The following is a 22,202-nucleotide window of genomic DNA, read 5'->3' on the forward strand; positions in this document are numbered from 1 at the left end:
TGGGTATAGATAATAGTTGGATGAATGGGCACTTTTTGTTGACGGATGAGTGTGGATTTTTCATGTGATTGCACCTAATGAACACTAGAGGGAGATATTGTTCTATGTGTTGGACTGAAAATTCTCTGAAAAAGTTTGAGTATAAAATTGCTTTTTTTGTAATTTCATTTATTTTATTTGTGGTATTTTCTTGTTCAAGTACAGAAAATGACAGAATCCACATCAGAATAATGCTTGGAGAGGGGTTCCTGATGAGTCTGAGGTTGTCACACACACTACTGGGCAGTCTTCATTCAACATCCTGTGGTGCTGTGGCAGCAACAGCATACTCACTTCGCTCATTTGCATTTGCAACAGGAAAAGGACAACTGCTTGGCAGTATGTTTATGATCTTTATCCACCCTGACCTGTTGCACCCTCTCTGGCGCCAGTGGTCTATGACCCCCCCCCCCCCCCTCCCTCATACACTTACACAGACGTGCTTCTGTGAATAATTGAGACCAGCTGTTACAAGGTGCCTGTCGCCTTGACCCTGCACCTTCCTTCTCTCTGCTGCTGCCGCTGCACTTGCCTCTGTGTCAGAAAGCTAATCCAATCCCCCTTTTTCTCACATTCAACATTTTAAATTCATGTCTAATGTGTCTAATTGGTTTTGACAGTTTAGTTTTTTCCTTTAGGGTGTCCAGCATCACAGAAATACAGCTTATAAAACTAACAATTTTCATTAAAAAGGGCAACTCAATAAATCATAAAGCCTATTTTCAGACACTCAGATTAAAAAGTTGAACACAGGATTTATTGTTTACACATTTTTAGGTTAAGGTTTATTATAATTGCATCTCATTTCTAATAAAAAGCCTATAATAACTCCGAATTTAGTACCTCAAATAGTTTAAAAAATGCTTGACAACTCTGTTTTTGTTCTGTTTTTTTCTTCCTTTTATGAAGAGTTCCACATTACATAAACATAAGAACACGCATTTGCATGACTTGTTACTGGCGTCAGAAAAGGGGCTACTTTCTATTCTGGTCCTGTTAGACTTCAGTGCAGCCTTTGACACTATCGACCAAAATATTTTACTCCATAGATTAGAGCAGGACATAGGGATCAGAGGATCTGCTCTCCAGTGGTTTGTGTCCAATAGGTATCAGTTCGTTGATGTAAATGGACATTCCTCTCAGTGCACTCGAGTTAACTATGGAGTCCCACAGGGCTCAGTCTTGGGACCGATCCTGTTTACGCTTTATATGCTACCCTTAGGAAACATAATCAGGAAACACAGCATTAATTTTCATTGTTATGCCGACGATACGCAGTTGTATTTATCCATGAAGCCTGACCAGAATGACAATATAGAGAAACTGAACGCCTGCATCAGAGACATCAAGACCTGGATGACAATTAATTACCTCCTCTTGAACCCAGAAAAAACTGAGGTCATTATACTTGGTCCTAAAAACCTCAGAGATACTCTGTCTGCTCAGATAGTCTCCCTGGATGGCATAAGTATAGCCCCTAATTCCACAGTTAGAAACCTTGGGGTTTTATTTGACCAGGATTTATCATTTAAGGCTCACACATCTCAGGCGTGCAGAACTGCCTTTTTCACCTGCGGAATATTGCTAAGATCAGAAATATACTTTCTAAGAGTGATGCTGAAAAACTCATCCATGCATTTGTTACGTCGAGGCTGGATTACTGTAACTCCTTGTTAGCAGCGTGTCCTAAGAGTTCCTTAAGAAGTCTCCAGCTTGTTCAGAACGCAGCAGAAAGATTGTTAGCAGGAATTAGCAGAAGAGATCACATCACTCCTGTGTTAGTTTCACTCCATTGGCTCCCAGTTGATTCTAGAATCAAGTTCAAGATCCTCCTGTTAACCTATAAGGCCTTACATGGAATGGCCCCGTCCTATATTAAGGACCTCACAGTCCCTTACCATCCAATAAGAACACTTCGCTAGCAAAATGCAGGACTGCTTGTGGTTCCTAGAATTAGTAAAAGTACGGTTGGAGGTAGAGTGTTTAGCCACCAAGCCCCTGTCTTATGGAATAAACTCCCAGCTCATGTAAGAGAGGCCGACTCAGTTTCTACATTCAAAGTTAGACTGAAAACGTTCCTCTTTGGACAGGCTTATTGTCAGACTAGTTAGTATTCAGAGATTATTTAACTTAATGTTAATGTGTTTAAATTAAACTTAATAACAATAACTTTTTGTTTTAAAAGGCTGCTAGAAGTTGAAGCTGGGGTAACTATGGTGCACTGGGGTTCTGTCCTCTTTCCTTTTTTTACTTCTACCCTTCCTCTCCTCTATTCTTGATCATCATTTATCATTTAGTTCTCCATGCCTCTGTTTGGTGCAGTGCGATTCATGTATTGTCCCTCTTTTCCTCTCCCCTCCTGGGGAGTGGGAGTGCTTCCAGACTCCAGTTGGCTCATCCGTGCTCCAGTTCCTGACCGTGTACCTCGCCTTTGCTCCCGCTCCTACACCTGGCTGTGGATCCTGCCTCTGGCTCATCTCTGGCTCGTCTCTGCTCTGTGCCTTACCGAGTACCTCGTCTCTGCTCCTGCTCCTACACCTGGCTGTAGTTCCTGTCTCCGGCTCGACTCGCGCCCCTGACTGTCCTCCCAACCACGGCTGGATGAAGCTCGTCTGCTGGACTTTAAATATGTAGTTGTAGTGTTAGATAAGTTAATTCTTCTCTAAGAGTTCTGGTAAATCGCCTGTCCGTCCTGGGGGAGGATCCCTCCTTCATGTGGGCACCCCTGAGGTTTCTTCGTTTTTTCCGGAATCCGTTTTTTTTAGGAGTTTTTCCTTACCGCGAAGGGGGGTCTAAGGGCAGGGATGCCAGTATAGCATAGTCAGTTTGTTATTTCACTTTAGTATTTTCCTATTGAACTCTTTGTATTCATGATCCTTTTGAGTTCATGTTTTAATTCGAAGCCCATCGAGACGACTGTTGTTGTGATTTTGGGCTATACAAATAAAATTGAATTGAATTGAATTAGAAGAATGAAATTCTTATTTTATTTCTGCCCCTGTATCAAATCTTAGATGGAGGGCAAAAAAAGAGACGATCCCAGATTAGCTTTGCCACCTTGCGCCACATACAACATTAACCACATCTAACATGTTCCTTAAAATTTATTCTTTACAAGTATTTTTCTAAAATAAAAGTAAATTTGAACAACTTTTCAGAATTTTATGTTGGAAATTCCCAACTTTGACCAAGACAAAATAAAACTTTTTATCTTTAAAGTGCTGTAAGTAACTTGAAATTACTTACACCTCACATCTCCTCCTGTGATTTTCATCCTCTGAGGTAAAAATGAGCAATTATTGTAGGCTTTGTGGCACCTCTATTTTTAACTTTAAACATGCCTAATAAAGTTTGCTGTTCCGCTAAATCTTAAACTGTCCTGACTGAAAAAAAATAATATGTCAGTCAAATAAACGCACAGTGTTGTTGACCACAATCCCACACTGCAGCTGAAAAGTGTGCAGTTTAAGAAAAAAAAAAGAGGAGCTCCGGAGAACAGAATGGAGGGCAAGGACACGCATTTCACTTTTCTCAGCTGGTCTTGAGGGGGGGGGTCATACTGTGTGTGCATGTCCTGGCCTCTCATTAGGGGGTGAGACGCTGTGGCTCCAGACCCCCCCATGGCAGGGGTGCAGTGCAAGTCTGCAGCAAACCTGCTACTTTGATGCCCCTAACCCTTCCTGGCCCCCAGTAAGAGGTTAATGAGTCTCCAGTGAGCTCTGATTGCATGCAAGTGTCATGCATTAGAACTGAGGTGGGAGACGTCCTTAATGCCCTGAGATGCCCTTTGTCGTCCCTTTTAGTAGTGGAATGAACAGGTGTGCAGAATTAGCTTAAAAAAATTACATTTTTATATTTTATAAATTCATTTTTAAACCAACTCATGTAAAACTTTCATTTGGAATTGGTGTCTTTTAGGTGAAGTATTCAAAGCACTGCAATGGGAGTTAAGTAGAGTTTTAGACATCAAGTTTTAATTTACATTTAACTTCTTAATAACAGAGCCAAAGAAAAAATTTAAATGGTGTGGGCATCAGTTGTAGATTGTCCTTTCAAAATTATTTTTTCATATTGAACTGCACAGTGCAAAAATAACTCAGTTTTGTTCATTTTTTTCTGATTTAATTCAAATGTATGTTCATAAACCTAAAGAAATGACTGCATTTTTGTTTTGATTTACTGATATATGCAGCTTTAGATCACTAATTGTCCCTGTTTATCCCTCCTTGGCTGTTTTCTGCTCAATCTGTGCCTGTGTGTGCCTGAAAACTGACCCTGTTGCTGCTGCACATAGCTGAGCCGACAGAGATGTAAAGTGTGCTGTTTGGGGTGGGGAACAGCAAGTCCCAGCCCGCAAAAAGGAAGCCTGAAACAGGTGCTATGGTTGTCTTTTTTTTCATCGTTCTTTCTCCTTGCACACCTGTTGCAGTGTGAGGACTTATGCTTATTTCTCAGGACAATTTAACCCAACCTGAACTGTGCTAGATTAGATCAGATCTGATATAGGTTTTAAAACCCCAACTCAATTACTTGTCCGTTTTTCAAAGAGGAGGTGTTACATAAAGGTCTTTTACCTATTTTCCTTGTGGTTTAATGCAAAGAAAGAAAAGATGCAAGACTCTGTGATTCTTTTGATTCTTCATCAAGCTGAAAAAAAATACCACCAAAACTGTCTTAAAGTCATTAACAATAAAACTTTCTTTAAATCTTGAATGTTTTGCAATGGTTTATACCCATTACACTAAAAGTTACTTTACCTTTTAGGAAATACAATACTACTTTGTATTGTATGTTAATTTGAGTAATGTCCTTTATTTAAATGAACTTTTTTTGCACGAATAATAACAGAAAAGAGGAAACAACTTTTTTTTTATTATTTGTTTGTTTTTTTGTCTTTTGCAAAGACTCATTAGTTCCTTTTAAAACAGAGAACACCCTGGCCCACATAAGATCATCATGCTGCAGGAAATCTGCCTAAATAAATTTTTCTAAACCACACACTTGAAAAAAAACAAACCTTAAACCTACTTTAGCGTGATGTCTCCCTTTTCCTACTCATCTGCGGTGAACCACAATTTCATCAGGATCCCATAGTGAAGGTATATAAATTATTTACAAGTATCCCTACGACTGACTGGCAACCTGTTCTGGGGGTACTCTGTCTTTGCCTAACAGTAGCTCTGATATGCTCTGGCACCCCTGTGACCTCGAAAAGGCTTTAGTAGGTCTGAAAGATGGATCCAAACATACATTTAGCACTTTCACTCATTGTTGTGCATTAAACTTATTCTAATAATAAATTCATTTTAAGAAGTTTTGCACAGTATTTTAATATTGTGCATTTTAAAGGAATGGCAGACCACACAAGACCTTTTGGTTGGGTGTAATACTTGTAGCTGGAAAAACGTACTCTTATTTTTAAATAATAAATACTATCATTTGAGTTTTATTCAGCCAGAAAGCCACAGTAGAGGAGTAAAAGTGTGGCTCCAGAGCCTCTGGTTGCAGAGTCCTCTGATATGTGACCACTAAGAGAGATGGTTTATGCCCCCTGGTGGCAAATATTCACAAAGCACCACCACTGTTTTACCATAGCTGAGATTTACCCTGTTTAAGACTTCTGTCTCAGTCGGTCCCTTCACATGGCCACTACTGATAAAGGCCTGACTGAGGTGTGACTATGGTCTGTCACTTCTCACATAATTTCAGTTCACACTGCCCGCATGAGGGTGGATCCTTCACGTCTCTGTAGATGCTGTCAAATAGCCCTCCAGCATGACAGAATCAAAAATTTTGCAACAGGTGAGACTCCTTATGGGCTGAATATTAATAGGACAGAAACAAGTCACCACCTCAAAGAACAAGATTGGTTATCTTTGCTGGACATGTAACACTCCAAACAGGCAAGGTTTTAGCATCTGCTCTGTTATTTTCCAATGATATTCAGATTTCTGTGAACAATGGTCAGCATTCAAGACTTGCTCCAGAAGGAGAACAGCTGAGTCCACAGCAGGATGGCTGGAAAGCAGGCGCACCTGAGTGTCAAAGACATGATTATCACCGTGTTGTTGGCGGCCTAAAATTGGCAACCAACTCTGTAACCCTCAACCCTCCTTATAGCTGTATGTTTGGCTGCATGAGAAATACTTGTAATCGTTTTAGATTGCCTTCAGTGTTTAGGTGTGACCATGTGATACAGTGAACACAAACATGTGAACATACACAATTCTAATGTATTAAACCACACAGAAGCTGAGTTGACAACATGAGTGACATCTGTCATTGCTGCATCACACTATTGCTGTAGTAACTTGTGTCACCCTTAGACACACACCACCATGCTTTTGTGTCTACCACTGGAGACATCTTACAGACGGAATAAAACATCATGCCATTACAGAACAAACTCAGTGATGCACAATAAAGATGCTTTAATGGTGAACCCCTGAAGCCTCTTTGGGCGTTAGGCCAGTCCTAATGAGGCCAAATGCAATTTTCTAAGCACTTGCTTAGCAAGTGTCTGAATGGAGGTCACATTAAACCTGTTATTATGCCTTAATTGTTTGACACTATTAAAGTTGATCACAATTAATAACTGGATTCCATCCATCCATCTTCCTCCGCTTATCCGGGACCGGGTCGCGGGGGCAGCAGACTGAGCAGAGATGCCCAGACTTCCCTCACCCCAGCTACTTCCTTCAGCTCCTCTGGGGGGACCCCGAGGCGTTCCCAGGCCAGCCGAGAGACGTAGTCTCTCCAGCGTGTCCTGGGTCTTCCCCGGGGCCTCCGCCCAGTGGGACATGCCCGGAACACCTCTCCAGGGAGGCGTCCAGGGGGCATCCGGACTAGATGCCCGAGCCACCTCAGTTCGCTCCTTTCGATGTGGAGGAGAAGCGGTTCTACTCCGAGCTCCCCGCGGGTGGCCGAGCTTCTCACCCTATCTCTAAGGGAGCGCCCAGCCACCCTACGGAGGAAGCTCATTTCAGCCGCTTGTATTCGGGACCTCGTTCTTTCGGTCATGACCCATAGCTCATGACCATAGGTGAGTATTGGAACATAGATCGCCCGTTAAATTGAGAGCTTTGCTTTTCGGCTCAGCTCTCTCTTCACCACAACGGACCGATAGAGCGACCGCATAACTACGGACGCCGCTCCGATCCGCCTGTCAATCTCACGCTCCGATCTTCCCTCACTCGTGAACAAGACCCCAAGGTATTTAAACTCCTCCTCCTGGGGCAAGGACACTCCACCGACCGAGAGATGGCAAACTACCTTTCTCCGGTCAAGGACCATGGCCTCAGATTTAGCGGTGCTGACCCTCATCCCAGCCGCTTCACACTCGGCCGCAAACCGCCCCAATGCCCGCTGGAGGTCCCGGTTCGATGAAGTCAACAGGACAACATCATCTGCAAAAAGCAGAGAGGAAATCCTGTGGTCCCCAAACCAGATCCTTTCCGGCCCCTGGCTGCGCCTAGAAATTCTGTCCATAAAAACTATGAACAGAACCGGTGATAAAGGGCAGCCCTGCCGGAGTCCAACGTGGACCGGGAACAGGTCTGACTTACTGCCGGCTATGCGAACCAAGCTCCTACTCCGGTCATACAGAGACCGGACAGCCCTCAGTAAGGCTCCCCGGACCCCATACTCCCAGAGCACCCCCCACAGGATGCCACGGGGGACGCGGTCAAACGCCTTCTCCAAATCCACAAAACACATATGGACTGGATGAGCGAACTCCCACAATCCCTCCAGCACCCTAGATAGGGTGTAGAGCTGGTCCACTGTTCCACGACCAGGACGGAAACCGCACTGTTGTTCCTGAATCCGAGGTTCGACTATCGGACGGACTCTCCTCTCCAGTACCCTGGCATAGACTTTCCCAGGGAGGCTGAGGAGTGTAATTCCCCTATGGTTGGAACACACCCTCCGGTCCCCCTTCTTAAAGAGGGGAACCACCACCCCTGTCTGCCAGTCCAGTGGTACGGTTCCCGACCGCCACGCGATGCTGCAGAGACGTGTCAGCCAAGACACTCCCACAGCATCCAGAGACTTGAGGTGCTCAGGGCGGACTTCATCCACCCCCGGGGCCTTGCCACCGAGGAGCTCGTTGACTACCTCAGTGACTTCAGCCCGGGTAATAGACAGCCCCACCCCAAAGTCCTCACTCTCCGCTTCTTCAAAAGAAGGCGTGTCAGTGGGATTGAGGAGATCCTCGAAGTACTCCTTCCACCGCCCGACAATGTCCCCAGTCGAAGTCAACAGCTCCCCACCTGCACTGAAAACGGTGCCTGTGGAGAACTGCTTTCCCCTCCTGAGTCGTCGGATGGTTTGCCAGAATTTCTTCGAGGCCAACCGATAGTCCTTCTCCATTGCCTCACCGAACTCCTCCCAGGACCGAGTTTTCGCCTCCGCAACAGTCCGGGCCGCAGCTCGCTTAGACTGCCGGTACCCGTCAGCTGCCTCTGGAGTCCCGCAGGTCAGCCAGGCCTGGTAGGACTCCTTCTTCAGCTTGACGGCATCCCTTACTTCCGGTGTCCACCACCGGGTTCGGGGGTTACCGCCGCGACAGGCACCAGAGACCTTGTGACCACAGCTCCGAGCAGCAGCAGACACACTGGAGGTGGAATACATTTAGTCCGAGTGGACCATGTTTGAAGACCCTCACAGTACGTTTGGGTCTTCCAAGTCTTTCCGGCCTCCTTCCCCGCCAGCGAATCCAACTCACCACTAGGTAGTGATCGGTGGACAGCTCCGCCCCTCTCTTCACCCGAGTGTCCAAGACACAGGGCCGAAGGTCGCCTGAAACAACTACAAAGTCGATCATTGACCTCCTGCCTAGGGTGTCCTGATGCCAGGTGTATTGATGGACACCCTTGTGCTCGAACATGGTGTTCGTTATGGACAAACTATGACGAGCACAGAAGTCCAATAACAAAACACCACTCGGGTTCAGATCAGGGGGGGCGTTCCTACCAATCACACCCCTCCAGGTGCCACTGTCATTGCCCACGTGGGCATTGAAGTCCCCCAGGAAGACAATGGAGTCCCCCGTTGGGGCACTTTCCAGTACCCCTTCGAGAGACACCAAGAAGGCCTGGTACTCCGAACTGCTGTTCGGCCCGTAAGCCGAAACCACAGTTAGAGACCTGTCCCCCACCCGGAGGCGGAGGGACATGACCCTCTCGTCCACCGGTGTGAACTCCAATACTTGGCGGCTGAGCTGGGGGCTCACGAGTAAGCCCACGCCAGCCCGCCGCCTCTCACCTCGGGCAACTCCAGAGTGGTAGAGAGTCCAACCCCTCTCTAAGGACTGAGTTTCAGAGCCCAGGCTATGTATGGAGGTGAGCCCGACTATATCTAGACGGTATCTCTCAACCTCTCGCAACAGTTCAGGCTCCTTCCCTCCCAGAGAGGTGACATTCCATGTCCCAAAAGCCAGGTTCCATGATCGGGGTTTGGGCCGCCCGAGGCACCCGCCCTCGACTGCCACCCAAACCACATTGCACCGGCCCCTTTTGAGGTCTCCTACGGGTGGTGGGCCCATGGGAGAGTGGTCCCACGTCGCTCCTTCGGGCTGTGCCCGACCGGGGCCCGTGGGAAGAGCCCCCGCCACCAGGCGCTCGCCTGCGAGCCCCGACCCTGGGCCTGGCTCCAGAGCGGGGCCTCGGTGATGCCAATCCGGGCGACGTAATCGGGTCCTTGTTATTACTTATCATAAGGGGGTTATGAACTGGATTAACTGGATTTTAGTCTGTAAAGCAGGAGTTTGTAACCTTTAACACTTAAAGTGCCACGCAGATCAATTTCTCACTGACAACCCAGTGGAAGCCCTACACCCTTTAGAAAAATAATAAGACACTGACTTGTAATCTTGTTACTTTTACTATTGTGATAAATATAAACAAACTATTGGGAATTTTTTGGAATAAATAAAACAAAAAATAAATAAGTAAGACTTTTGACAAAGGTTCACATGATTTTCTTTCAGAATAAAAGACACCCTGTATCACATGTAGTATTAGGCAGTGTAATTAGGAAGTGTAATGTCAGCAGGGATTTAAACAAAAACAGTTTATTTTACCATATCAGCCAGAAATCTGTAAATCTAACCAACCAAAACTAAATCAGATTTAATTAAGTAACCCTTACTGTATTTATTTACCATATGGCCACACTTACAATCCTTGAATTAGTTCAAAAATGGACCGTCTGCCTCACAATCTGGTGTCTGTTAATTCTGGTTTTGCTTTTTTTTTCTTTGTCTCCAACAGATTTTCTGTGGTAAACTGGCCTCAAAAATATGTCTGAATGTTTTAGTCCAACTTTGTCAAACTACAAAGATGAACCACTACATGGATGGTTGGAGCATTATGGGCGGGCTACAGGAACCTTGCAGTGTGATACAATACCTTACTTTATTACTTATTTACTCTACAGTTACATTTCAAAATAAATCAAAAACTTTGGCTTTAACCAGACAGACACAATAGGAGCCACATGTGGTCCCGGATCCTCTGGTTGCAGACCCCGGATCTAAAAAGACTTTAACCCAACATGATGAGATCTGCTATTGTCAATGTAAAAATGACCGAAAGCTGCTTCTGCATGATAACTTTGCTCATCAATGAATTTTAAGATGTTAAGACATACTTTACTCTACAGACGGTTTATTTCAGGCTCGAAATCTTTCAACCAATGACTTTGGCACATCTGGAAAGACTTCCGGTGAAACTTTTAGCTTCAAATAATGTATTTTGTGTGTGTTTGAATGGCACTAGGGGGTGTCCTGTGGGAAGCCTCTCTGCATCCTCCACAGGAGGGGGGGTGTTTTCTTTGGGTTTCAAAAACACAAGGTGTTGGGTAATGACTTCAGTGTGTTGATGAGCTTTTATTTCATTTGTTACATTGACATTTTCTGTTGAGGTTCTGTAGTCGAGGGAAGGAAGTGTTAAGCCCTTATTAGATGTTTTTCTAAAAAGCAGATTATGTGTGCCGGAGTGAGTTTGTGCACCCGTGTGCGTGCATGCCAGCCTGTTTTCCTCTCATCTGTTCAGGCCCTGTAGCTGGTAATCTGAGCATAGAGATTAGAAAGAAAAACAGCAAAGAAGAATGTCTTTGGTTGAGCCAGTGAGGAATTTACAATGGCCTTCAGGCTGCTTTGACCTCTCCCTCCCTTTTTGTCTCTGACTCTCTCATGACATACACAAATCCTCACGCTAATAAGTCACTAAAAAACAGTCATCAATAACCTGAGCAAATTTTTACAGAAGGTCTGTACCATTTCTGTTGTTTGTATCCACAGATTTCACATCTGAGTCAACTATCAGTGAGAAAAGAGTCAAATAAATAATTCGACACATTTAGCACAAAAATTGAACACTCACATCACAACGCAATAACTCAGTTATGTATTGAAAACTATATGGGATTTTTCCAGATGTTTTAATGTAAAGATGTCTTGCTTTTAGTTACAGTTTCACATATTTTAATTAAGGTATTTTTGCTGCTAATATTTTCCCTTTGTTGCAGTTGAACACTTTCATTGTTCTCAGCTGAGACTGTGGAATCAGATGATAAAGAAGTGTTGGATTTCATGCATCAAGTTGATATAAATTCAACTCTGCAGTCTGAAGACACGTTGCAAACATTCAGTCTGTTGTCTTACAAAACATGAAAACAGTACAAATGAATAATTTTGAAATACCATTGTTATTGAAAGACTTACTCCAATAAAAATCAACTTTTTTGGTGTTTTAAATATGTTCCTTTAACATTTTTCTGAAATATTAAGAAGTTAATCTTAAAATTGTGTTTCTAAGTATTTATCTACTCAAATCATGGTGAATCAGAAGCAGACAAAAAAAGCCATTGGAAAAAGCCAGTGGCGGTGACGTTGGTGGTACAATCAGTGGGTCACAAGCTCCCAGCTCCACTCAATTCTGATGCATTTACAGACAAATAGATCCATGTACATCTTCATTTTCCTCATCTGAGCTGGTATCTGGCTAAAACTGTAAAGCTGGATAACTCCAATATTGCTCATCATTTTTGGGTGTGAGGGGCTGTCAGCTAGTGGAAGAGAATATAAATAAAGGGATGATGGGAAATTAGGACAGGCATACTCTGCACCAACAGTCCCACCCACAACTCAGATGTGAATTGTCAATGAACTCCTGCCACGCTGTACAAACTTAGTCCCAGAAAACAACACAGTTTCTTTGATTTAGCCTAAAAACAGCATAATCATGAGTAAAAGACCACTTGAAATGCTTGGAAAAACAGATCAAAAGATGATTAGAGTGGGACTAAAACCAACACTATATATTATTTATTATTTCACAAAAAATATTAAAATAAAAACGTTGTAATTGCATTTCACACTTTGCAAACTCTGGCAAGCAGTTTTTAAGAGTGAGGAATTTTGCTGAGTCTAGTGTTTTTTTTTACGAGAAAAGCTTTTGTACCATCATAATGTGATGGCATATAAGACAAAGACATACAAAAGCTTATCTGCATTTTTGCATGTCAAAGCATTTGAATTTTCAAAGGACATTCAATGTAAAATAAAAAATGTTGGACATTTATAAGAAAATGTCTGAAGTTTTTTTTTTGTCCTCCTGTTTGAGAGAAACAAAGGTCTGTATTGGCTTTCCAACAGTTTACAATGATGTCACTGAGTGGGCTGAGATGACAAAACATTGAGCTGGATCTTTGTGTGGAGTTCTAGTTACAGGGGGACAGCTGCACCGCATTGATACTCAAGACACAGGCCCCACCACCCACACACTTGCTCTCACACACGCACCCTCCTTTTGCGCCCGGCAACCTGCTGCGTCTCCAGACAAACTTCATCATGTGTAGGTGTGCACTGATATAAAAAAGAAAAAAACATGCACAGGTCTGTTCACAGACAAAGTAGACAGGTGTGATGAACAGGAGGTGCCATGTGGCCTGGGGGTGTGGTCAGGTGGTGACACACCTGTCCCCACTTGCACAAGGGGGTCTGGTTACACCGATTCACGTACTCAAGCATGCACATCAGTCTGACCATGTGTTCTGACATGCAACTTTAAACCATCCACTCTCTCATGCTCTGTGAATCTGGGAGTCAAAACAAACCCAGAAGGACTGTTGTTTTCTCTAAGAAAATCCTGTTATCTGAGGCGCAGCAATCCAGATCTGGTTACCACGAGTAAGTGCACGTGACAAATAGCAAGAGGCCCCCTAGTAAAATATGACTCTGCATGTGATTCATATTTGGGTTTTCGGACACTTGATGTGTGGAGGAAAGAAAAGTTAATGGTTATTCTGACACTGTAAAACAAAGGAGTTCCAGAGTTGACAGGAAATATGGCTTTGCTTCAAAAATGAATTTGAAAAACACATATATATTAGCGTTGCTAATATATATGTGTTTTGCTTCTAACCATTTTTCCCTAAAAGTAAAAATCATATGGAACATACCACAAACCACAGAACACATTTCGGATGTTTTTTCATGGGTTCTTATGAGTTCAAAGCTTCCTTGAAGTTTCAAAATGAAATATAATTAAGAGAGTCGAATACTTTTTATCCCGCCATGCTGCCATCACTGCTCCTTTACATGCAGAAATGTTGTCTTCTGTCTCCAAAATGTCACAATGGGTCCAGCCAGCATGTCGGTTCTTGATGCGGGCGCTTTAATGCACTTTATCATAAAGGCTGGATGATCAAAGCAAAGCATCAACTAGAACAAAACAAAATTTCTAGTTTTCATTTGGTTTTTATTGTGGAGTTTTGATAAGTATTTTAGGAGCTACTTGTTTTTTTAGGATAGAGTAGAGGTATAGCCCTTTGGTTTAGCTGCGGTAAAACAAACACATTTCTTACACTTGTTAAGAAATTGAATACATTTTATCGTTAAAGGCTTTGTGGTTTGGTCCACGTTATTCCAATTATATCAATTTATCGTAGAAGCATTTTATTGAAATAAAAACTCCAGCTGGAAACCGCAGAAAGGGTGAGCAACTGCTGTGACAGGATCAAGTCAAGGAGGAAAAACCATTTTGTTGAGACGAGAACTAAAAGATATGCATTACAAAGTGTTCATTTGTTCATAGATTAAAACAAAGTGATCATTATTGGTGGTAATCTTTCCAGTTAAGACTGTGAGGACTCCTGTGAGCGTACGGCACAAGCAGCAGGGATGGGAGTGAGGCGTCTGGCTTTAGGGTGTAAGTTTCAAGCAGGTGCAATTGCTTGTCCTGCTGGTGCTTCAGGAACAGGATAGGACGGGGTAAGACATGAGGAGGATGGGGGGGGGGGGGGGGGGGGGCAATCTGTGCTCTTTGCTATAACCCAGACTCCAGATTCCCACTCAAAAGGCTGTTTTCTGCCCGTCTTGCATCAGTCACCTTGCACTCCCACCCTTGCTGCTTAGCAGACCCTTCTTTAAGTGGAATGCTTCGAAACAATAGGACTGCCCTGGTCTTTGGTAGGTGTTCCCCGGGGCCCACACAGGTCCTAACAGGAAGACAAAAGTGCACCTTGCACCTTTCAGCACTGCCAGTAGCATCCTGGGGGCAAATACCTGAATACCTGTTGTTAAAAAGGTGAAGGAGGGGAGAGTGATGGATGAAATAAAAATAAAAAAACAGCCAGAGCAGTGGATGTTCTTTTGATGCAAATGGTAATGTAAGAGTATTAACAAAATATGCAGCCTGTCTTTCATTTATTGTGTTGCTTATTTATTTAATCTACACGGGTAAATACCGTCTCCATGGTGCCTTCCTTAGAACTACACTCTAATGTTCTCGTGTTAAAACTTGCTGCTTCTACCTGGATAATCCTGCGTTTTGTTTGGATGGGACCCTCCTTTTCCTTCTACAGATTCCATGCTGGCTGACTCACAGCTAAAATACATACTCTCTCTTTTCTCTTTTTAACAAAATTTCTGTACAAAATACCTTTTAAAATATCTTCATCTACAGGCATTCTTGGATCTAAATCAAAATAATGGAGATTCAGAGCTGTAAAATCCACATACTGATCAGTAAAACCGATTCCCTGCAAAGGGAAATGTTCCTGAAACAAAGATTGTACAAGAATTTGTGTACAGCTTTATATTAAATCTGTGAACCTGTGCTTTTAGCATCAGACATCTAATAGATTTTTCAGCTCTGTTGTCATAAGCCTACCATCATTTCGTGACAAACACTTTCTCCTTCACTTGCAACTTCACCGAGGTCAAGCAATTTTATATTTAAATGCATGAAACCACACTAACTAGTTTATTGGATTAAAACACCACAGAGGTCGTAGCAGAAAGGTGCTGGAATGTATCTGTTTGATTCATAAAATTATGATTCCACCAAATAAAGTTCATTGCATTCAGACCTTAGCAGTGTAATTTCAGTGTCAGTTAAATCCTTGTTTACTGTACATTACAAAAACATAATTACTAACTTTTACAAACAACAAATCTAATTTTTAAAAATGAAGTTGAATTTTTTTAGCAAATGTACTCACTTGAAGTCTAGTTTTGTTATTGACATACTTCCTTGTTGTGAATGTCTCATCATTATTACAACCAATGTCTTTTATGCTTGCAGCTCTAATTAGTTACCACATAAGATACTTTTTTGCAGCTCAGTTTGACACAATGTTGGAAACTTTTGCTGCAGACAAAGTCTGTCTTTTATTTAGCCTCCTGTCTGTGTGGCTCATCCTCTGCCCTTTGACCCTGTGGGACAGACGTTCTGTGTTCAGCCCCGTTACACATAAAGTCTGATCCACACACACACTAATGAATGGGGCTGCAGGAGTGCAGAGGTGGGCAGGAAATGGCGTGTGCCCCCTCCTGGAGGTCGCATCCTGTCCCCGGGTAAAACCAACTCGTTTTTGTACGCATGTGCCACACAGTAACCTACATTCCTAAAAGCAGATAAAGATGGCTTCCTCTGGGGTGCACTAAGATCCACACTTGACACAAAGTGTCTTTTTGAAATCACCAACAAGGGAGGAACAAAGTGCATGACTTAGCACTAGCTGTCTGTTAGAGAAGCATCTACAGTAAGCAAATCTCCCTGCCCCCGGAGCACATGTCATTGATCAAGTCTGCATTGCAACATGTGGCATTCCTCAGTAAATTCAACTCCCTACTGATTTGATTAATGACCTGCAAACAGAAACAGTCATTCTTCTGCAGACACCCAGCGGTGCCCACCCCCTTTCTCCTCCAATGTCCAGTCTCATGCTTCTTCTCTTTATCCCTATTTTAGCCTTTTTCACAAATTTCCCCACACTTCAATTTTTTATTTTTTAAAACAGTGAAAGCTGGGATGCATTTAGTATAATTTTATGAAGTATATTAAAGTACAAAGTTGAAGGAAAATTACTGCAACAACTCTTACAGAGAAATGTTGGAACTGAGGCTTTGGTCAGTTGTGTAAGAGCTCTGGATTAAGTAAGGGGTCTGAAACTTTAACCCAGTGACTTAACTCTGATGGCTCACATTCGATCCTCAAGTGAATCAGCTCTGCAAGCTCTGACAGTTCTGATTTCAGCAGTGCACTCTCCTCTAAATGATTGACCTCTGGGAACCCAAGCTCAGGGATTTGCAGAGATCAGATGGTGTGGTTGAAGACGCACCCAGACACTTTGGAGATGCACCAATCAAGTACAACATCCATACCTTTAATTCCATAGAATAGAAGTGAAAAATCTTTAGGTTGGAACACTTTATCTTCATTCTCACAGTTCTTAGTCAGTGTAAAAATCAAATCACTACTTTAATAAAAAAGTGAGTTGCGGCAGATGGGGCAACCCCCTCTGCAACACAGTGGTGTTGTGTGTCTTTTACTAATAGTTGAGGAATGTCAGATTAGTCAGGGGTGGCATGTGTGACGTTGTGAACATTAAAATACTTTGAAGATGCCAATATGACACCATCTCCTATTTGAAAAGCAAGGTGTCAGATACAGTGATCTCATTGCCCCAAAGCGGTGGAGTTATAGACTGCCTCCTACACACAGTTAACCAGAAAATGTCCCTTTAGCAAGATGTCAGGGTTGAATTTCAAGCATATATGACTGGATTTAGGGGTTTGCATGGATTTTAGCATGACTCGACAAATTAGTGGTCTTTCAGTTCTTTGCATGACTTTCACCTCCAATAAGATGGCACTAAGGTAGGCTGACCACTGAGAAATCCCCTCTGATCAAAGTGAGCTTTTATATTCAGTAAGTGTGTGTTTGCATGTGGAAAGCCTTTAGGGTGCTGTTTACATTGGGCAAGCTAAGTCATGCAATCTGATCTCAAGCTTTTGCCATACCTTCTTAACAACACCTTCTTCCCACCCCCCAACACACATGCACGTGCATTCATGGACCTCTCACCAGGGGATGCTAAGATGCATCAGTGTGTGTCTAGGGGGGGTTTGGGGACACATTGCTACCATATGTGGCATACACTGGCCTTAGAGATAAGACAGGGACATCCCTCCTAAATTGCTTAACCCAAAATTTCCTGCATCCACTGCAGGAAATGCAACAGGAATATTTCCTTTCCTTTTTTTCCATAAGATTCATCTAAAAGTTTTCTGCCCCTTTACCTGCTCCCTTTGGTTCACCCCCTCCCAAGCCTCTTCGATGTGTACTTAAAGCCTGGCAGGTGTGTGCAGGTGTTCCCCCATCACTCAACATCATACAAACCTATCCCCGCTCTCCCTAACACACATGGACCTGTGAAACAGGGCACGGCTCTATCCTCCCATTCATAAACTGTCATGCCTGTCCTAATGAACTGTGTGTGTCAGTACAATGACTGTTGAAATATTGCTTAGCAGCGAAAATAGGACATGAAAAGAAAGCTGACTTAAAAAACTTTATTTACAAACGGCATTAAAATGTATATACCTTAAAAAGTTAACAAAATGCTTTATAAATTGGACAACACAATGTTAAGTAATCATAAGGAATCATTTTGGTCAAATCGGTCTGGAAAATATGGTCTGGGCATGACCACAGCGAGGAGTGTGCGTCACCTGTTGTGGAGGTGGCATGTCTCTCAGCAGTTTGCCTGCGCTGCACCATACACAGACAGCTGTCTCAACACCCACACATCATGCATGTATAGTATGGTGAGGAATGACATTCGTGCATACAAACACACCCCAGCAGCTGTAGTGTGGCTAGGGTCCCGGACCGGCCGGCACCAGTCAAGTTTCTTGGGAATTAAGTGAATGTCCAGCTGCCCTTAAATCACAGAGTTGACAGAATGCAGCCAAAATGTTGAACTTACAATTATAAGATGTAAAGTCCTTAAAAAACTGCAGACCTTTGCAGTTTTGTATCATCTAAATCTGTAGGTTCCTTTCTCTTTGGACACCTAAAACAGTAGATCTATGAGGCACAGCAGGATCCAGAGGCACAGTGTTTGTGCAGCAAAGACATGCGGCTGAAGGTCCGAGAGCAGGAGCTGCACTGGTACTTCTTCACTTCAGAGTGGGTCTGCAAATGTGCACGCAGGTTGGAGCGGTCAGCGAAGGCCCGGTTACAGTGTTGGCAAGCAAAGGGTCGTTCGCCTTTTTAAGAAGAAGAAAGAAAAAACTCAGTACAAAAACATTTTAGCTTATGGGATTTAGTTTGTCATTACAAGCCCATTCAACTAAAAGGCAGAGATAAGTTTGAACCTGCTAAACTGTCACAACAGCAGATGTCAATGAGCACAGGATGCAAACAACAAATATGAAGAAATCCATTTCAAATTTAGTTTATTTGTACCTGTATGTGTGCGAATGTGTCCTCTGAGAAGCCATGGCCTGGAGAAGGCCTTACCACAGGTAGGGCACACGCACGGCAGAGTGTGAGAGCGGATGTGCATCTTCAGAGCTCCCAAGCTGGTGTACTTCTTTGAGCAGTGTTTGCAGTGAAAGACCGGTCGGATGGAAGCTTCGCCGGACAGAGAGGGAGTCTGTTGAGCTGAAACAAGCTGCTGGTGGGATATCTGGTGGTGGGAGAGTGATGCAAGGCTGCTGTAGCTTTTATTGCAATGCAGGCATTGGTAGATGTGGTGGACTGCATCTGGACTAGGTGGGTCTGATGAGCGTCCTCCATCCTCTTCTTCTTCACCACTACTGCTGGAGGAAGAGCTGCTGAGGTCCAGAGGTGCCAGTGGCATAGAAGAGGGTGGTGTGATGGGGGAGACTGGTGCAGGTGTGACAAAGCTGGTGCAGAACGGGGTGGTGGTGTTGCAGGTCAGAGCAGAGCTGTGGTTCTGGGTAGGAAGTTCAGCCTTTGGAAAACTCTCTGGGACAAAAGCTGGAAGCAAAGAGGAAATTAGGTCAAGAGGGTTTTCATCTAAATTAGATCCAAATCTAATAAAGCTCAAGTCATTTTCATTCTTGGGATCTTGTTACAGGCTCCATTCATCACAGCCATGACTGCAAAACTTTCTCATCAACACATTTTCCAGCTGAAGACACATTTGTAGGATGGCAGTCACAAGATCCGTCCCACGTTAGTTAGTAAGATAAGGCAGATTCCAGGACGCAGAACGTTACATTTATCTAAATAACTTACTACAACTTACCTCTTTGACTCTCCAGGTGATTCTCTCTGTAGCAAGGCTTCTTAGACGAAAAATACTTCTTGACAAGAAATGATCGAGGCATGCTGAGCTCTGATTAATCCAACTGGGTTGAAAAAATGAAGAGAAAATGCGTGCGTAAATGTTGGAAGACGCGCCGATGGCTGTCCGTCTTCGTGCACTTTTTGGTCAGGAGATGAACCACAGACAAACTTATTGAACGTGTTTTTTTGCAAAGGGTTCCCTCCTCATATAGCGGGCAAAAGCAGCGGGGTGGGTGGGCACATCTCCGCCCAGGGACACACCCCGCGCGTACAGCGCCGCCACCCCCTGCACCGCAGGTGCCCGGAGTACCAAAAAGCAAAACGACAATTTGATTGTTCATTTCACGCTTATTGACTTGTGTCTGAGTGGATTTATAATAACATTTTAAACTAAAGTAGTTGAATGTATCAAAACTACAGCAAGCAACGTTGATAACGGCTGCGTCACAAGAATTGATTTAAAAGATGAAGTTTGTTAAATAAAGCCTTGTTAAATAATGTCTCCGTAACCTTCTATTGACAAATCAATTATTGGATTAAACTATTCTTCTGCGTTTCACAAACAAAACAACAGTTTTTCCAGATTACCTGAAGTAGTTTGGAAGTGACAATCAATCATCCTGTGAGTATGCATCTTTGATTTACCCAAAGTCATTGTCAGAAAACTCTGTGTGGTCATAAATATGAGGTCGCCGGCCATCAGACAGGAATGTCTCACTCTTCATCGGTGGTGTTTAGCATCGTAAAGCAGTCTTCTGTGCGGCGGGAGGGTGCGCGCTGCAGGCTGATGGGGCTTTACGCACCTGTCCATCGGCGCCATTGTCATGGCATGCCCAAAAGTTCACACGTTGTTGGAGCGGTTGTTGACGCTGACGCCGCGCAGGCTGAGGGTCAGGAGGGCAGGAACAACAAAAAGCAAGACGAGCAGATACACAAATAAAGACAGGCTTCTGGCTGCATGTTTGACATGTACTTCATTTTGCCCTAGTTTCTTTGACTTTCTCAACAATTATATTTCTAACACACTCATTGGGGTTTTATTTGTCTAACTTTTGTGTTTTTCGTCACTTATATTTTAAAAGACCATTCACAAAACAAACGAAGGGAAACCACATTTAGTGTAAAAACTGAACAAGAGAGAAGTTTGTCTTAATTTCGGAGATGACCTCCCCCGTCCATTTTCTGTTTTTTAATGTAATTCTTTGGTCAGTAAAAAAAAGGGTCTAACTTTTTTGAAGCTTTAGTTTAACTTCCTGATATCATTCCTTTTGAGGTAGCACTTGACTTTACTTTGAATATTTTTATAACAAATCTGACCATTTGGGGGAAAAAGCAGATCATGAAGTTAGTTGGAATGAAATGTTTTAATTTTCTTATGGCAGTAGTGGTCCACTTGAACACATGTGTCAAACTCAAAGACCCGCGGGCCAAATGTGGCCCGCCATGTCATTTTATGTGGCCCGTGACGGAATAAAAGTTTTTAATTTCTTAGAATAAAAAATAAAAATTGGTGTGTATTTATTCATATTTTGGGGGAATCTGACTTGAAATATCGGATTGGGCAACTATACATTAGGACTTAAACACTGTCCACATAACCTGACCTGACAGAAGCAATTTTAAAAGTATGCTAGAGTAACAAGAAAATATGTGTTTTCTATGCAACTGTGAATGCTACTTTAAAAAGTTAGAATAAATAAATAGAGTTATTTAACATTAAGGAGTAGTTACATTTATTTTTCATTACATTTAGTTACATGTATAAGTCATATCTGGCCCTTTGAGGACAGCCGCTATGCTGATGTGGCCCTTTGTGAAAATGAGTTTGACACCCCTGGTCTGGAAGTTTTTTTTAGGAGTATCTAGCCGAGCAAAACGTTTGGCCACCATATCTGTTTACACATGTGACTAACTGAATTCAGGCAGTGGGTTACCAGAGATTTCTCCTTGTTGCTTTGACGTTATACAGAAAGCATATGTTTCATCAATGTATTTATTTGAGAAACAATCTAAAAATGAAAAAACTCAATGTCAAAATGTATAAACCTACATCATCTGAGCATACATTAGAAATAAAGGTTCATGAAATAGTCTACATAACTCTTAATTTGAAAAAAAAAACATAGTTCATGATTATTCATGTACTTTGAAATATCAATATTGATTTTTTAAAGACTGTTATTTACATCTTGAAACACATAAGTATTTAGCTTGAAATGTAAACAACACTTAAGTTGAACTAGAAATAATAGCTGTGTGTCGTTTTCCCTTGTCAAACTCCAAAAAGTAATGACAGCGTAAATCTTCCACCTGACTGCATCGCCTTAACATGTAGGAGGCTGTAGGAGTGAAAACAGCTGATTACACTCTGCTGAGTTTGCTCAAGGAGAGCAGTTTCCAGACAGTGTTACAACAGGTTGGGGTGACCCAACGACACACGGACAACAAGAAGACATGAAACACTTTCTGCACGGAACAGATGTTCTCTGCTCTGAAAAACTGCAGATCAAAGAAGCGAAAACTTTAAAAAATTCTCAGAAGAAGTGCACTGTG

At 42.9% G+C, this 22,202-nt stretch overlaps 1 protein-coding gene across 2 annotated transcripts; it reads right to left on the minus strand.

The window, feature by feature from the left end:
• Positions 1-17,887: 17,887 nt before the first annotated feature.
• LOC101160236 (protein snail homolog Sna) lies at positions 17,888-20,434 on the minus strand. 2 transcript variants are annotated; one of them, XM_011477193.3, is made up of 4 exons: positions 20,295-20,434; positions 19,609-19,711; positions 18,801-19,337; positions 17,888-18,601 (listed from the first exon to the last, which is right to left on the minus strand). In XM_011477193.3, exons 2-4 carry the CDS (start codon positions 19,688-19,690, stop codon positions 18,420-18,422), a joined length of 801 nt encoding a protein of 266 aa, XP_011475495.1. In that variant the 5' UTR covers positions 19,691-19,711; positions 20,295-20,434; the 3' UTR covers positions 17,888-18,419. The 2 variants fall into 2 exon arrangements, with proteins under 2 accessions (XP_011475495.1, XP_011475494.1); XM_011477192.3 differs by having other exon boundaries at positions 20,238-20,434.
• Between the last annotated feature and the right edge of the window lie 1,768 nt (positions 20,435-22,202).

Source organism: Oryzias latipes, chromosome 7, assembly GCF_002234675.1.
Source record: "Oryzias latipes chromosome 7, ASM223467v1".
Classification (NCBI taxonomy): Eukaryota; Metazoa; Chordata; class Actinopteri; order Beloniformes; family Adrianichthyidae; genus Oryzias; species Oryzias latipes.

Excerpts from the sequence above, each read along its gene's own strand:
- LOC101160236 (XM_011477193.3), bottom strand. The coding sequence starts at position 19,690 with ATGCCTCGATCATTTCTTGTCAAGAAGTATTTTTCGTCTAAGAAGCCT. Across the intron at positions 19,338-19,608 it reads TCACCTGGAGAGTCAAAGAG|CTTTTGTCCCAGAGAGTTTT; the intron begins GTAAGTTGTAGT and ends CTTTGCTTCCAG. Across the intron at positions 18,602-18,800 it reads ACACATTCGCACACATACAG|GCGAACGACCCTTTGCTTGC; the intron begins GTACAAATAAAC and ends CTTCTTAAAAAG.